The 17,480-nt window shown below is 45.2% G+C and overlaps 3 protein-coding genes across 4 annotated transcripts; 1 reads left to right on the forward strand and 2 right to left on the reverse strand.

The window, feature by feature from the left end:
* Positions 1–6,186: 6,186 nt before the first annotated feature.
* On the reverse strand, positions 6,187–6,923 carry LOC101777185. The gene has a single exon (XM_004968885.2). The coding sequence runs from the start codon at positions 6,878–6,880 to the stop codon at positions 6,326–6,328; it is 555 nt and encodes a 184-aa protein (XP_004968942.1). The 5' UTR covers positions 6,881–6,923; the 3' UTR covers positions 6,187–6,325.
* Positions 6,924–8,814: 1,891 nt separating this feature from the next.
* Positions 8,815–11,328, forward strand: LOC101778017 (B2 protein). 2 transcript variants are annotated; one of them, XM_022826764.1, is made up of 4 exons: positions 8,815–9,682; positions 9,786–9,886; positions 9,993–10,122; positions 10,471–10,699. In XM_022826764.1, exons 1-3 carry the CDS (start codon positions 8,974–8,976, stop codon positions 10,119–10,121), a joined length of 939 nt encoding a protein of 312 aa, XP_022682499.1. In that variant the 5' UTR covers positions 8,815–8,973; the 3' UTR covers position 10,122; positions 10,471–10,699. The 2 variants fall into 2 exon arrangements, with proteins under 2 accessions (XP_022682499.1, XP_004968944.1); XM_004968887.2 differs by lacking the exon at positions 10,471–10,699 and adding an exon at positions 10,895–11,328 and having other exon boundaries at positions 8,816–9,682; positions 9,993–10,076.
* Positions 11,329–11,612: 284 nt separating this feature from the next.
* LOC101777596 (F-box protein SKIP8) lies at positions 11,613–15,310 on the reverse strand. Its single transcript, XM_004968886.4, has 3 exons — positions 14,676–15,310; positions 13,580–13,776; positions 11,613–12,124 (listed from the first exon to the last, which is right to left on the reverse strand). Exons 1-3 carry the CDS (start codon positions 15,075–15,077, stop codon positions 11,863–11,865), a joined length of 861 nt encoding a protein of 286 aa, XP_004968943.1. The 5' UTR covers positions 15,078–15,310; the 3' UTR covers positions 11,613–11,862.
* Positions 15,311–17,480: the final 2,170 nt, after the last annotated feature.

The raw sequence follows: 17,480 nt of genomic DNA on the forward strand, positions 1-17,480 counted from the left end.
ATGAGTACCTATTGGAAAAGAACCTACGTGCTTTGCGACTTCCTCTACAAGTGCACAATGAATAGCAAAGGAACTCATAAGACCTACTACATTATGAGTGGAACCATGTATGTCTCCAATATTTTTTTTAGACTACAACCTTGCTATTCATAACATTTTGCGCGAAAGTTGAAATTTGCAAACTACAAACATTATTCTCCATTCATTCCAAACACATGATGAATAGTATGATGAACTTCTTTTGAAGAATCATCATCAATGCCCAATTTGTGTGGCGCCTCTCTCCTGAGGTTCATAGTGTATAGAATAAAATTGAGAATAACACGAGGTTCAATGGATTGACACTCCTGCTAATCTATGAACCTGACTGATAAATGCAAAGACAACAAGAGGCAAATGTCTAATGAAAATCATAATAAGAAGGGCAATTTGAATGACAACTCATTTGTCATAAATGTGGTTACATTGTACATTTTGATATAGTGTCAATGACAAAGCACCTAATCCTGTACCATAAGTCCCTAATAGATACAAAGTACTCATCAGAGCCAAGATATGAAGCACCCTTCAATCTTCAATCTAACACAACACCGAACACCGGTGGTTGGTTGTTTACTTGTGGCTCCTATTGAATCATGTAACAACACTTCTCTTTCCCAAGAGGACCCCACTTTGCTGGATGACATGCTCATGGAGTACTATACAAATGATCCACTTTGAGATTTGGCATAATCTCACTATCATTGATGTCCCAGTTGTTGTGTTGTGATATGTTCAAACTCATGATATTCGAGTTGAACAAACTTATTCATAACTTGAGTTTTACAAACTCAAGTTGTGATTAGGGGAGTACAAACTCATGATTTTTGAGTTGTACAAACTCGTATATATTGGAATGTTATACCTTCGTATTGAATATTCAATACTATATTTCTATATAATTAATAAGAATTTAATTAAATTCTTGTCCTATATAGTATGGGAACTTTTCCGATTGAGGAAGAAATGTGCCTTGTGGCCAATTGAACCACAAACTCTATACTAGGGGAATAAAATATTCTCACAATCCTTTGAAAAAAAGGAGGGAATGTTTTGACAATAGCTCCATGCAATATAATGATAGTCCACTATCATGCTCCCTATGATATTGGAGTCATCTAGGATGTTTTATTATATCCTAATTTGACTCATATCTTTACAAATTATAGAGATATCCATAAAAGTTTCTATCATATGGAAACACAAGATGATAGTAATGGATATGGTATACGTATTTCTGAGAAACATTTCTCTTGGATTGTATTCTACATACATCTCCCCGTACAACATGTTGCATTTGATATAATTTTTCATGCCTTTGATGCATACCACACTGGGTAGGATCAACTCAGCCATTCTATCATTGGGTTGAAGTGAAAAATTATAGGCAATTCTATTGGTCATGATTTTCCCCGTAGCATGGATACTCTACAAGTACCACAGGGAACTAGATTTTGAGTCCCCCTTATCTTAAAATCAGATCTAAACGTCTTAAGTTCCTTGAACTCCATCAAGAGAACAAGTGTGGTCTAGTACAAAGATTGTATGGATATTTCAGGCATTACATGGTTATATGATGCATCTATATGATGACTTCTAGTGTGTCCTACTGACAACACAAAGCCATGAACTAATCATGGCTCCAATTCTGAGCACATTAGCCTGCACACTACTGAATTTACCTAATTTGCTTACAATGATGATTGTATTTCCTAGGTATTCAGAATTATATCCACAATGGATATGACAAATCTATGATTCAAACAGTTAAGATCATCACACGACCGTTACTAGTGAATTGCCATTTCCAACCTGTCTGTTCAAACCTGTTTGTTGGAGTTAGGTAGTTTTACATGCCCTTGACTGGTGATTAACTGCATTTAATTAGTTCCCCCTGTATACTTTTAGTATGTGGGAATCCATGAAGTATTTCCCATTTGCGTACATTGGGTGTGTTTTCTTCTAAAACATCCCAATCTCACCACCACAGTGTAAATCTATGGGCACACAGAAAACTGGGGATCTATGTGAGATTTCACTCTCCGTTGATCATTTAGAACCTATTTGTGAGGATCTATCTACGGCCCGTATGCTAGTTACATTTCAATCATGAGCATTTCCACGCATTAGGGGAGATTTCAGGTACCAGGAATAATGCTAGGAAATTTATTGGAATGCATTAAGCATTTCAAGCTCAGGATCCTGTACTAAAGCCGAACTCTTCGATTCATATGATTTGCAATATATTGCAAATCAACTTCCATATGCATTTACTATGAGGTGTCATAAAATATTACAGATCCTATAAAATGTGCATGAAAGAGTGGTGGTGCCATGTAAAACCACTCAACTCCCTGTTGCAACCACTGTTGTAAATAAGAGGGGGAGAAATATGGTCACACAATGGGATTAGGCTGCTTGCAAGCAACTGAAGGATAGACCTTCTAAGATAGTAAATGTAGACCAACATTTTGTTGGCAACCAACCTACTATTGGTAGACACCTAAAGGATTATGATTATCCTATGAATGAAAGGCATTCACAACCTAGCACAGTGGTGCACAATACTAAGACTGGGTTATCGGAAGCCCTTGATTCTCGTTTCAAGAAGTCATGATGAATAATAAGGGTGCATAAGATGTAGACATCATGTCAATTGGAGAATTATGCTATTTAAAGGTTACATGTGTCGACACTTACTTCTCAGCATATATGCATTTCAAATGATCCAATAGACCATGGCCATGGCAGAGCACCTTTGTGTTCAAACTAGACCTTGTAGAGTGATGCAATAAAGCAAAGATAGCCTCGCTCACCTGAAGAAGTGTTTGGAATATTTCCAACGCTTCATTGTATGTTTATTGTGATACAAATTTGTTTTCAACGAGAAATGGATTTGGGAACAATATGGTGGTCACAAGCAAGGTTAGTAGCAACAAGGGTTTTACGCAAGCTCTAGCATTATTTCAATGCTATTTATTCTCCAATACTACGAGTCATAAATTTTTGATATTATACTTATGGCAGTAAAATCATCTATCTATGCAGTTGATAGATGTAGTGACAACATACACCTCTGTAGTCATTGGATTTTGGTGCATTATTTATGGAGTCCTGAAGGAATCCAAATACTTAATCCCCAAACACAACTTGCAACATATATTGTGTAATGCTTAGAAAGTCACTTCATGGCTCAAAGCATCCTTGCCGAATGTGGTACAATCAACCTAGTGAATTCCTCCACTCAAGTTGTGTAGAATACTTTCACTTCCGGTTTGGGAGCCGGGACAGGAGTGATGCCCACCACTCGATGAAGTATGCTCCCGGTTCAGTTTTGCACCCATCATAAAAGAACTTAGTGGGTGGGTGCAAATTGGTTCAACAATTTATAAAATGCTCAATTAAATTATAGTATAAAAAATTATGAAGACATGACATTAATTTTCTAAACACTAAAGGTTCTAGTCTTGGCAAAGGTGTTGCCATTATGATGTAAATATCAATGGTCAAATAATGCTCGATAATTTGTTCCAATGCAAATATATCGTAACCCGACATTAGCAAATCTGTTGCTCGTTATAATATTTGGACTGCAGATCCACCAATTTATCAGGTTATTCCACTAAATTGAGCATTTTACAAGTTCTTGGACATATCTGCACCCACCTATCAAGTTATTGTACTAGATTGAGTATTTTACAAGTTGTAGGACTAATTTGCATATACTTGTCAAGTTATTGTACTAAAGTGAGCATTTTACAAGTTATTGAATCAATCTGTACCCACCTGATAAGTTGTTGTATGGTGGGTGCAATTTACTCTTTCAGAAATGTAGGGAGACTTCGTACGTGGAGTAACGAAATTAAAGTTCAAAATCTGCTTTCAAAGACCTCCACCTACAAATTCATCTTACATTAAGGGAGACTCGCACTATGTAAGAAACAATATATTAGTGACGACTAAAATCCATATTAGTGATGGATATTTCTCGCGTCACTGAAATGTCTTACCATCCATTAGTGATTCACATTAGTGACGAAAATAAAACCGTCACTAGTTTCACTAATAAATTCTTATTACCTACGATGGTTTTTTTTACTACCTGAGTCACTAATATGTAGCTGATGAGTTTTATGAATATTCACGTCACTAATATCTATAGCAGTGACGCGTTTTCTATAAACCACGCGTCGCTAATTTAGGCTACCGTGATGGTATTTTTACGACCCGCATCACTAATATGTATCGATAGTGACGCATTTTATGAATATTCGCGTTACTAATGTCTATAGCAGTGAAACGTTTCCTATAAACCGCATCATTAGTGTGACTTACCAAAGACGGACTTTTTACAACCAGTCACTAAACTCAACAAGGACCATCACTAATGCTTCACAGCACTTGCTCAGGCAAAGACATTAGTGACGCGGTTGAAAATCTATGTCACTAAAACCACACTAGTCACGTGTTTTTATTTTCCGTCACTAAATTATGTGTCACTTATGTTGGATTCTTACATAGTGTCGTCCATAACCGGTAGGTAAAATTGGCTGGCGGACACCGTTAAAAGCCATACCATAAATAAATGTGGCTTTGCGAAAAGACACTAGGGGGTGTTTGGTTCCACCTTGCTAAACTTTAGCCGCTAAACTGCCAAACACCCTTGCTAAAACTTGCTAAAGTTGAGTTGCTAAAGTTTAGCACTTTAGCAAATTTTTTGTTGCTAAAACTTGCTAAAAGGTGGGCTGGACAACCTATACCCCTCATTTATTGCTTATCTCCCCGCTCCTGCGCACCTTTAATAAGGGTAGATAGGTCTTTTTACAGCTCATTAAATGCCTTTTATCAAGAGTATCCAAACAGCTTTTGCTAAAGTTTAGCAACTAAAGTTTCGCAAATTTTAGCTGCTAAGCTTCAAGCAAGAGTAACCAAACAGGACCTAGAATTCTATTCTACGTAAATATGCTACTGGACATGGTTCATTTAATAATATTTTCTACTCAAACAGCTCACAAAACATTCTTAAAAGACTTGCGTACCCCTGTCGTCTTCGTCATCTCCTGGAGTGAGCGACGCCAGCCGCCCGGATCAACCGCCGTGGCCACCTCGAGCCGGCACCGTGCGCGCGTGCCCAGGAGCTGGAGCTGCGGCCACCTAGAGCGAGCCCCGCCATAGGAAGCGGGCGCCGCGCGCTCCTCCGGCCTCTCCCGGCGGCTGCGGTAGCTCATGCCTGCGTCGACCCATCCCGACAGCTGGAGCAGGCAAGCAGCCCCTTCCAGCGGCGGCCAATCCAGGCAAACCAGAAGCTCGAAGCTGCAGCTGGAGCCTCCCCTGATTCCAATCAGAGCAGAGCAAGCACACCAAGCACTCAAGCACCAACCAGGGAGCTGCAAAGCCACCTCCAGCTCCTTCACTTCCTGCAGCGCCACCTTCCAAATCAACGCCAAACCAAATCCTTCGCAGAAGCCAGCACCAGGAGCAGCTTCATCTCGTATCCACCGGCAAAGCAGATCGAGCTCCAGGATCCATGGTCATCCATCCGGCTCCCCAAACTGCTTGACACCTCTCCGCCCGAAGGGGAAGTGCGCCGGGATGGGTCGTCGCGGGGAGGGGGCCGTCAAGAAAGGGTGAAGTCGCCGGGAGGGAGCAGGAGGCGGTGACGACTCGATTCGGGTGCAGGCAAAGAAGAGGCAGGGGTATACTTGTCATTTCGCGTAGCTTTGTATTTAAAACGAGTATAATAATGAGTGCGGTGTCCAGCACCAAATTACCACAGAATTTTAGTGTGTTTTAGCAAAGACATCTTTTTTTAGTGGTTTCCAGCAAAAGCTAACTTTTTCAAGTGTCCACCGGCTAATTTTGCCTAACCGGTAGCCCTACTCCAACCTTGCACATCCCGTGCTTCGTTCAACCTAGATCTGGATAGATAGCTCGGTTCGAGAAGGCAACAACCATTTTATTTATGGCTTAGACGTTGATGCGCATATTATATAGTTATAGGAATTCATGTAACTTAGAAATTAGTAAGCAACGAAAGGAAGCAAAAGCTCGATGACAAGCAAATGGAAAGGGGCCCTCTTCCTCATTTCATGACCTACCCATGAAATGCAGGTCGGAACATGGTAATATAATCGACAAATACGTAGATTTAGTCAATAAAACGCATAATGGATTAATTAAATGAATTCGAAAATAATCTGAAAATCTCAAGTCCTCCACGTCCATGCATGCTTGTCTCTGCACCTCACGCTGGGGGTGCAAGCATGCCTAACTGCCTCCGCATGGATCAGATCATGTTTGCAAGCGTCATGCAGTTGTTGGCCATCTGGTTGAGCTCCTTATCGAACTTCCCCATGGGGTTGGCGGCATTAGCCTGAGTGAACGGCCGGTCGCACGACTCGAAATCCTGGACGGCGAGCTGCAGCATGATCTTGGCGGTGCCCGTGTCCTTGAACGTGATGGCCCGCTGCGCCGCGCCGATGGTGTCCTGGGTGTTCATGTACATGGTGTCGCAGAACGTAAGGGCCTGCGACTGCGCCGGTGGGATGGTGCGGGCCGACTTCGCGACGTGCTTCCGCGCCTGCGCCACGCGCTTGGAGAACGCTTCGACCTGCATGTTGAGCACGGCCAGGTTGTCGATGACCGGGTACTTAGACGCGTGCCGCCCGGCTGTAGACGTGCACACCTCCGGGAACGGGGTGCGAGAGCAGATGCCGGCGACCTGTGGGTTGACGGCACCGGCTCCATGTCCCTTCCCCCTCCCCAATGCCTGGGGGAGGAGGCCGGCGAACAGCAAGGCGATCGCAGCAAGGAGGACGAGCTGTGGGTGGGCTGGCCCCATGGTTTATTCTGTTAAATAATTGCTCGGTGGCGACGGGTATCTATTCGTGGAGCAGCGCTGGAGAGGGTGGTGAAACAGGCGAGGTGGGATGGGTTCTTATAGCAGGCCCCTTCGTTCTTCGCAAATGGCGGTTCGCCTCTTGCTTTGGAGCTGATAATGTCCATTGCTTTTTGCTTAGTTATTATCTGGGTTCCCCACGCTTGTCGGATGTCCTGACATTTGACAGATAAACTTGTCGAGTTGCTAAAAATAGCCGACCTCGATATGGTATGAGATTATAATTTTAGGATTTGATAGCAAATTGCTACTAGTGCATTGGTAAATTAACGTATTTCAGTTTATGAAAGTAGCACAAGTTTACAGAAAATTAGATGCCATATAGTTAGACAATTAATACCTCGACCGGCTGACAAATGCAATGTCAGCTGCACCAGAACCTAAACCGATCACGAGTTGGCGACCACCTGTTAGGAGGAGGGTCCAAACAACTACAAGTGCCACAGGCTAATACCCCGCCACTATTTTTTCGAGTTGCCAGCCATCAGGATTTGAACCTGACCACTAGACTCCAACGACTACATTGAGATCAAGGCTGTTGGAGGTATGCCCTAGAGGCAATCATAGAGATGATGATATTCCATTTGTATCCATGATTTGTATATTGTGTTCATTGAATATCCATTAAAGGCTACTTGAATTGATTTGCAATTATGTGAATTGTATGTGAAACTCTTTAATTGAATATCCATTAAAAGCTACTTGAATTGATTTGCAATTATGTGAATTGTATGTGAAACTCTTTACTTGTATGGTTATTCTAAAGTTGTCCGTAATCGGAGTTCATGTGAGGACACACATGAATATTAGACTAGCACATGAATATTATGTTGTAATCGCGCGGCGCTGCCGGTGGCGTCCGGCGGCCCCACGACCGCGAGGCGGGGTCACGTCGAGAGGGGAGGACAAGAGTGCGCGCACGTTCTCGCGCGGCGCGCTGGGGGGGGGAGGAGGTCATCCGAGAGGCCGGCGGTCCGGTCCCATGCGACATGGCCACGCTCTCGGGGTCGCCTGCGTTGGTCTCGGTCGCGGATCCGTCGCCCTTTCTTTTTCCTTGCGGTATGAACGCGATCGGCGATCCAGGAGATTCGGTTAAGCTTGTGTGAACGCGGAGCCGTGCTTGTGTTGCGACACTCCTCCGAGTAAAAGTATAGCAGGTGCATAACAGCTGTCTCTCGTTAAGCGTTGATGTCCAAGTATTAGGCTAGTAGTAACCACAGAGCATTCACGCGCGTCAGCTAATGAATTTTTGAAGGGAGTGTTTGCAAACTTGCTCTGTGCTTCTTGCTGTCAGGAAGACGCCCCCGAAAGTGATGAGTGTGTAACCGTGAGCGGCTCATCTCACTGTTCGTCTACAGCAGACGTGCTGACCGCTTACCAACTGGAGCCGTGCTTGTGTTGCGACGTGGCAACAGAACGGACAAGACTGGAAGTGCTTGCGAACCCGAACGATTTGCAAGGATCGACGATTCAACACGGCTCACTCCCGTCCACCAAGCAGACACGATTGGGAAAACAAGATAGGAGACAAAGATCAGTTGCTCGTGCAAACGCATAGGTTCAGTAGAGATCCCTGCGATCCGTATATACCGTTTTTTTTTCCTCGCAAAAGTTTCGGAATATGATCTTATGATCCGACAAAGAGCGCTGAAAATGGTCGAGTACAAGTGTACAGCCTCATTGTAGCGACGAAGGAGCGCCGCGTGCCGAGACATCCACGTCTCGTCGTCCCCTCGCCACGGCGCGACGCGGTTTGGCCACCTTCCCCGAAGCTTCCCCTCCCGGCCGCGGGGGGACACGGCCACGTCCGGCCTCGATCGCCAATTGACTGGTAATCAGCCACACCCACCGAGCCGGCGATAAAAGCCCTCGGCACACGCGGCGGCACCTGCACTCCAGACTCCACTCCATCTCTTTTTTTTTCCGTTCCATTCCTCTGCTCCGCGTTTCCCTATCTCTCTTTTTCCGGCGAACTGAGTTCGCAGCAACCCAGAAGAAAGAAACAGGGGCGAGCGAACGAGGAGGGCCGGCCGGGCATGGAGGGCTACGACCGCGAGTTCTGGCAGTTCAGCGACCAGCTGCGCCTGCAGGCGGCCGCTTTCTCCGGCCTCTCCCTCGGGGACTCCATCTGGTCCCCGGCCGGCGCCGCCGCCGACCGCCGCAACTCCCAGGCCGACGCGGGCCTCTTCGCCACGCCGTCGCCCGCCGACGGCACCTTATTAGCAGCCAAGAACAACAACATCAGCAGCCACCTCAACGACGGCGGGCCCGGGCTCATCGGCTCCGGCAAGCTGGCCTTCGGCGCCACCACCACCAGCAAGGCCGACCGGTACAACAACCTCCCCAATCTCCCGGCCGAGAAGGCCGCCGCCTACAACAGCAGCAGCAGCAGCATCAACGGCGGCTATGGTGCCAAGAACAACACCTTCAACAAGATGGGGAGCTACGGCGGCTACAACAGCAACAGCAGCAGCAACAGCGGCGAGGTGGTGAAGAGCTACTTCAACAAGTCCGCCGGGAGGCCGGCGAGCAACAACAGCAATAGCCACGGCAAGAAGCAGGGCTCCGAGTACGGCAAGAAGAAGCACGCCAAGAACGAGGGCGGCAACGCGGCGTCGGCCGCGGACAAGCGGTTCAAGACGCTGCCGGCGTCGGAGGCGCTGCCGCGGGGCGAGGCCGTCGGTGGGTACATCTTCGTCTGCAACAACGACACCATGGACGAGAACCTCCGGAGGGAGCTCTTCGGTAATAACTAATATGCATATTATACATCTTGATCACCAGTTTTTACTATTTGATCTCGAAACCATGGCGATTCGTGTGCTGAGCAACGCCTTGCGGGGTGCAGGGCTGCCGTCTCGGTACAGGGACTCGGTGCGGGCGATCCGGCCAGGGCTGCCGCTCTTCCTCTACAACTACTCCACCCACCAGCTCCACGGCATCTTCGAGGTAACCAAACCAAGCAATTCGATCTGCAAATAATCCGACAAACTTAGTCTGTTATTACGTAATTCGGGCTCATCGATCTCACCTCAATCGGTCGTGTTCATATCAGGCCGCGAGCTTCGGCGGCACGAACATCGACCCGACGGCGTGGGAGGACAAGAAGTGCCCCGGCGAGTCGCGCTTCCCCGCACAGGTACGGTACCCCCCTCACAGTTTTCCTACCTGCTCCGATGACTAAGCTTAGGGGCTGTTTGGATACGAGGTGCTAAACTTTAACAGTGTCATATCGGATGTTCGGATGCTAATTAGGAGAACTAAACATGAGCTAATTATAAAATTAATTGCAGAACCTTGTGCTAATTCGCGAGACGAATCTATTAAGCCTAATTAATCCATCATTAGCAAATGGTTACTGTAGCACCATATTGTCAAATCATGGACTAATTAGGCTTAATAGATTCGTCTCGCGAATTATACTCTATCTATGCAATTAGTTTTGTAATTAGCTTATGTTTAGTACTCCTAATTAGTATCAAACATTCGATGTGACAGGTGTTAAACTTTAATAGGGTGTTCCCAAACACCCCCTTAAGCTCGAGCCACTCTAGTCATGGCGGATGATCGATCGGCCCAACTACTAGCGTTTCAACTGTTCAACGCCAAACTGTGTATCGCGTGTCGGGACGTGCAAAAGGGTCTTTGTCGGTCTATCGTGCACTCACAGCAGCGATTCGTTTTCTAATTTGTGTTTTTCGAGAAACGTCGCGTGGAATCAATTTGATTAAAAAGTGGACCGATCGGCGCGGTTTCTAGATAGTGGATTAGTTGGCAGAGGTGTGCAGTGACCGCCTAACCTAGTACACCTGTCTGAAAAAGCCAGGTCAGGTCTGTTTGGCTTGGTCAGTCAGCAGAGGATTCGCGTCCCGGCCGGAGTCCGACACGCAGATGATTGCGACGTTTCCACTTGATTGGGTGTATGCTGATGGTAGATGCGATGCTTGCGCTGCGCAGGTTCGGGTGGCGACGCGGAAGATCTACGACCCGCTGGAGGAGGACGCCTTCCGCCCCATCCTCCACCACTACGACGGGCCCAAGTTCCGGCTCGAGCTCTCCGTCACCGAGGCCCTCGCGCTCCTCGACATCTTCGCAGACAAGGACGACGCCTGATCCGGCGATCGGTCGTCGTCAGGCCGCCGTCGAGCAACAGGAGGGCAAGACCGAGAGTGCATACCACCAGTATAGCATTTATTACCTTTGTTTGATAAGGGCTATGAGGCATGCGTCCCATTGTTTTGTTTTATGAGACACTAGCGCGATGATTGCAGAGGAATAGCCCTCGTTTCTCATCTGGTACTGTAAGAATATGTAAGACGTATATTCGGATTCAGCTGCCATGTACAAAAATCACTTTCAGATATGTTCCTGTGTTGCACCCCTCAACAAAATGAACGGTCTTGCTCTGTTCACTGGATGTGTTTCTCTGGGATGCGAACTCGTCCTCTGGCGATAAACCATGCCTAAATGGACCCGCAATCCCGGAGCATCAGCTAATTGCAAGCGGCCAGCCCATGGCCCAGTCCGGCCACTATGGTTTTAAGTAGAACAAAAACGAAAATGCATCACCTAGCAGCTTCCCTTCGAGGACATAAACATCTGAAAGCAGATGGTAGCCGCACAGCAAGGGGGCAGGCATGTCAAACAAGATAGCACGCATTAAGCAGGCACCAGATGAGTCAGCCGCAGCCCATAGGGCGCCATAACCTTTCATTCACCAATTAAGTTAACACCTAAGACACATTTATACAGAACTGCAGCACGGAGATCCAGACCCGCAATATCAACAAACAGGAGATCCAGAACCGAGAGAAACGATGGGGGGAAGGAAATCTCTCCTCAAATACATCCGACAATCTAACACATGTCATGAAGACACGCCATCATGCTACCTCAGGAAGATTTCTTGTTTTCCTTCTCCAGCTTCAACCAAACATATTGTGCGGAGCAGGTTCAGCCATCAGCGAGCTGTGATGGTGAACCATATACCACCTGCCGTTGCGGAACTCAAACACATTCGTCACATGGCACAGCACAGGGTCGAGGTCGATGTTTGCCTTCAAGTTGACCCACGCCACCTCACCAAGGACACGAACCCGGACATCCCGTATCTGGAAACCAACGCCCTGTCCTCCATCTTGGCCCCAGTTGAACAGCAAGCTCCAGCCCCCCATCACCGCATTGTATCTGTTAAACACCGAAATGAGCATTGCCACAGGAAGACATGTTACATAATGCTTTAGAAAATCAATTTGATACAGGGAATAAAAGGCTTCTTCATAGTTCATACAAACGTAACTTTCATCCCAGATGGAACAGAACACACCAGAGGCTTTCTATACTTGTAAGACCACTAAATCCACATTCAGAAAATTTCATAAGAACCAGAGCCTCTACTCAACGAGTTTCATTCTTTACTTGTACGGTATAGTTAGTAACTGTGATTCAGCGACAGATGGTCAAGTACAGCCTACTGCAAGAATGCAACCAATGGATCTGCCAAAGCATACAGACTTCACTTCTTGCAGAATTTCAACCAATATGCATGGATGCAAGAAAGCAATTATGCAAGCACACAACAGAAGAGGAAATTTTCAAGAGTCCATCTTTACTATTATCCACAGATATGTGAAGTTTAAACAATTTTGCCCACAAAATAAGATGAAAAAGCATATGCATGCGCACTGTTTTAAAAGCCGATCGCCTGGCTCACCTAACTGCGGTGATACACTAGATACCCTTCAGCTGCCAACATAGTGTACATAAAAACTACCATCTCTTTGAAAAAACAACTGACCTTAATACATAAATAGTTTTGCAAGATCACAACAGTTAAGAGCTACTCAAAGGACAAAGACAAAGTAAACAAACAAAAAAGTCGTTATGAAAAGACCTCAGGATAAACGTAGTACTAACAGAATTGCAGAAATTGGCATACATATGCTTAGCTGTGGACTTCTAATAGTATTGATTTATATAAATAACTAGACTTCACAAGTTTAAACCTATTTCTCATGGGCATGGACACAACTGTATGGCATGGTCAGAGTGTTTCTATTTTTATAATCTGAAGAACTATCAGCCAAGTTTGAAGTTTGTAAAAAGAAACAAAAATAACTACCAGTAACACGTTGATATGTGCCTCTGCACCATTCATGTGATTGCTCAAAATTCCTTCAATTCTCCACATATGCAAAAGGCGGAAGCCTATATCACCTCTCTAACTGGCAACGTATTATATCAAACAGATTTTCTTCACACTGATTCAATATATATATACAATGATTCGAAATATATTCTCAATCAGATAAACCACCCTATAAGGCACTTCTTATGTGGCTATGTTTCACAATGTATGTCACTATAACCATGCCAACAATTTTACAAAGACCAATGAGACCAACATCGATGCAAAAGCAGCAATAAATCAACGACAGCTAGGTGTCCACCCCTCGAACATGCAAAGTGCTGCACATAGGTTGCATTTAAAACCTCTTGATAACAACATAGCAATGGTCATTCAGGCATACATTGTGAAACACATGCGCCTGAGGACATGGACATATGTTGCAAAATGGAGAGTGGAAATCAGAGAATAAATTAGAAATTTGGATAGATCAAAGTGAAGTCATAGGGACATACCCAGTAAAGAACTCCCCATTCGCATGAATACACTTAACATAATCTGCATTAAGCCAAAATCGGCTCATTGCTGGCAAAGAACCTTCCCTGATGATATTATAGAACTCTGCATTAAGATTCATGATGGCTTTTGTAGCAGCATAGTATGCCTTCCATCCATTAGGTGGATTTATAGTACCCTGCTCCACCGTAAAATCCTACAAGAGTTGATTTACATTACAAGAGTGCAAACGAAGTCCAGAAATTGAAGAAAGTTTATTTCAACATAGTCACAAGGATTGTTACTAAACAGTCAAACTACACAACTATACATAATAACATCAAGGAAACAAGTGAAATTCTGAATTTAAAGCTGCGTGACTCACTTACCAAAAATAAAAGTTATATGAATTTGCCAAAGATGCATGGACAATTAGAAGGGATAATGGTATATAAACAAACATTATTATGATTTGTGACCAAGTTGGGCAAACACTAGTACACGTGCATAACGGAAACTTTCTTATTTGTCAAATGTCAATCAGCAGGATTAGATTCTGAAACGGCTATGAGAAATCCAGAAACTGAAGCAAGGTGACGTTTTTGTTGTTGTATACGGGTATAATTAATTTCCCTTCAGTTCAGAAATGGCAATGCATGCAGTAGCAAGGTTCAGGTCATTCCACATGTCTGATGCGATATGAAAGCCATGGATGGTGGATGTTTGGTTCATTCCACGTGTCTGATGAGACTCATGGATGAATCACAACGCTTTACCATAAATTTCAGCTACTGAGAGATTCTGGATTAGAGTGTGATAGGTATAACGTATAACCCGGTAAAATCAAAATCTTAGCCCTCCATCATATCCAATTAATGCTTAGAATCGAATCGTTCCGTATTGGGCCAATCCGTATCCTAGCACCTTTATCCCTCAATAAACATCCTAAGGATAATGGCATGCACCAGCAGAAATGTAATAAGCCTAATCCAAGACAGACAGTCCTAGTAAGAGTGGAACCAAGCAGTGACGGATAACTACATTGCCAATCGGACAGTAGAGAAGTCAAGGACAAGTCAAGGGATGCTTGTAGGCGCATCAGGCCCAGCAGCGCACCTTGTGGTAGAGCGCCTTCCAGGCGCCGTCGTCGTTGGCGGCGCGGCGCATGGCGGAGTTGGTCATGGAGAGGCGGCAGAGGCTGGTGTAGTCGAGATAGCTGAGCGCGTGGGTGGTGATCTCGGGGACGAGCTGCTCCATCATGGAGGCACCGCCGCCGCCTCCCTCAGGCGGGGCCGGCTCCTGCGCCTTCTTCTTGTTCTCACCGCCCACGGCCATCTCGCCGTTGGCGGACCTGGCGGCGCGGCAGCCGCAGGAGGCGCAGCCGCAGCAGTTCAGGGAAGGGGATTGCTGCGTCTTGGAGGAGGAGGAGGGGGAGGAGGAGCGGAAGGCCCAGAAGGCGCCGACGAGGCAGCAGACGGCGGTGGCCCCGGCGGCGATCAGCGCCCGGACACCGTCCATGCGGACATCCAGGTCGCGGGGGCGGCGGCGGTCAGGGGGTCGGGGTAGGGTTTGGACGGCATCCCATCCCACGGAAGAGGAGGCTAGGGTTTTGTCGTCTGGGTTGGGGACTGGGGAGAAGACGAGATGGGGAATGAATGAGCCGGGGGAGCGGGGCACGCAGGGGGTTTCCGTTTCGGATCGAGGAAGACGAACAGAAAATGGATGCGTTGGGCAGTTCCGGCGGACGCGATGCCACTATGAACAGGGGTTGGGTCGGGCTCTGCGGACCGGGACGGATCGGGCTGGATAACGCGGTCGCGTTTGGTTTTTTGGGAAATCGTCGCGTTCGGCGTTTACATCGACGGTGACAGGTCAGATGTCGACTGAAGTAGTCCTCGAATCACAACCGTGCATTGATACTTGAAAATTGACTTTCGCATATTCCATTTATTATCCCATCTTCTAATTTTCGATCAGTAGCTACGTAATTATGTAACACATGCTTATCAACTCCATCTATACTTGAATTAGGGCTATTTGTTTCCACCCTCCTAAAATTTTAGCTCCTAAAATCTTTTAGACAATTTTTAGGCACCTCCTAAAAGTATGTTTGGTTCCACTTTCTAAAAGTGACTAAAAGCAATAAATATCATGGCAAAATGACCCTAGTACCCTCACTCCATGCCCATGTGAGTTCTGGCGCCAAAATTGCCCCTGTGAGTTCTGACGCCAAAATTGGTTGGCCTGCTGGCGCCATTTGTGCTGGTAAACTGGTGGCGCCAAATTTTTCCTTGTTACTGTCTTATGACAGTGAGGTAGCTCCATGCGGGATTTTTTTAGCCACATGTTTATTCCATTATGTAAAAAAAAAATGCACACAAATGTATACACACTCGTCCATACAAAAATTCAACACATCAATAAAATCATCATTACAAGTTGACATCTATGCTCTACTAAACAAACCATCGGCTATCCAATCACGAAACTCGTTCATGTTTCGATCTTCGTCTCCATGACGTACATTTGACACATTACCCTGAGAAGAGGATCCTTCGGCGAATGGAACATAGTTCTCATCACGATCAACCAAATCAAAGTCCACATCTCTCGAAAAACTCTCTAATAAAATTATGTAGTGCCATGCACGCAATAATTATACGGCTTTGCTTTTGCATTGGATAGCTAGGAAGGTCAAGCAATATCCTCCACTTTATCTTTAGAACTCCAAACGACCGTTCAGTGACATTACGAAGTGAAGAATGTGAGTACCTAAAGAGTTCTTTTTTACCTCTTGGCATTGGCCCTTATCTAAACTCCGGCAAATGGTACTTGGTTCCTTTGTAGGGTGCAAGATATCCGGGTCGATTTGGGTAACTCGAGTCAACAAGGTAGAACTTACCTGCGCATTCATAATACATGAATTATGTAAGTCACAGACCTGGTGTTGTAATAATAATAAAATGCATGCAATCTAGGTCATTACCTTCAGGTGGGTGCGGAAACTTGTCTCCAAACTTGTCAATTGCATCTTTGAAAACCCGCATGTCATGAACTGACCCAGGCCAACCGCCACCACAAAGGTAAACCTCATGTCGAAATCACATATGGCCATGACATTCTGACTCGTATACCCATGTCTTCCCATATGTTGTACTACTTGGGTACTTCATACTATTACAAGAATATGAGTACCGTCTATTGCTCCAATGCAATTGTCAAAGAATGGTGTGAACCTAGAGCTTTGCAACCTAGGATGCACAAAATTAAACTCAGGGTCCTTTGGCTTAATGATGTCAACTGCTAGCTTGTTCACACTCTCTAGCACTTTATCAAACTTTCTACAAATTATTTCTAGTGACCTTGTGAAACAGTCTTCAGCTTGTCTAAGAGATTGATATGCACCACATATCCTAGAAACAGCCCTAAAGCTTCAATTGATGACATCCTCTTAGTTGATTTCAATCCATAAGATTCAACTAGCAAACTATGCAGCCTCAGAAATCAAATCTTGACTCATTCTAAACATATTATAACAAGATGTGCTATTTCCTAGTATCCTCATGACCCATTCAAATCCACCTTCTGTTGCTATTCTGTGAGCTGCTTTGTTCATATAAGTATCGAAGTGATACATACCCAACATGGCAGCAGCAATAGTCAATATTTTTCTCCTCTTCTTCCTACAATGCAAGATATAGGACTGTATTCTTTGATCAAAGTCCTCCCTGTCATCATCCTCTTCATCCCGTTGGTCATCCCATTCTTCTTCTTCCTGCAACAACAAAAACAAGCAAATCAGTACTGTTTGTTAGAATAAACAGCCATATTATGCAACCACCAATGATATAATTAACACATATACATAGCAATATACAAAGCATATAAACAGCAATATACAAAGCAATAAACACTAATAAA

Source organism: Setaria italica, chromosome V (assembly GCF_000263155.2).
Source record: "Setaria italica strain Yugu1 chromosome V, Setaria_italica_v2.0, whole genome shotgun sequence".
NCBI lineage: Eukaryota > Viridiplantae > Streptophyta > Magnoliopsida > Poales > Poaceae > Setaria > Setaria italica.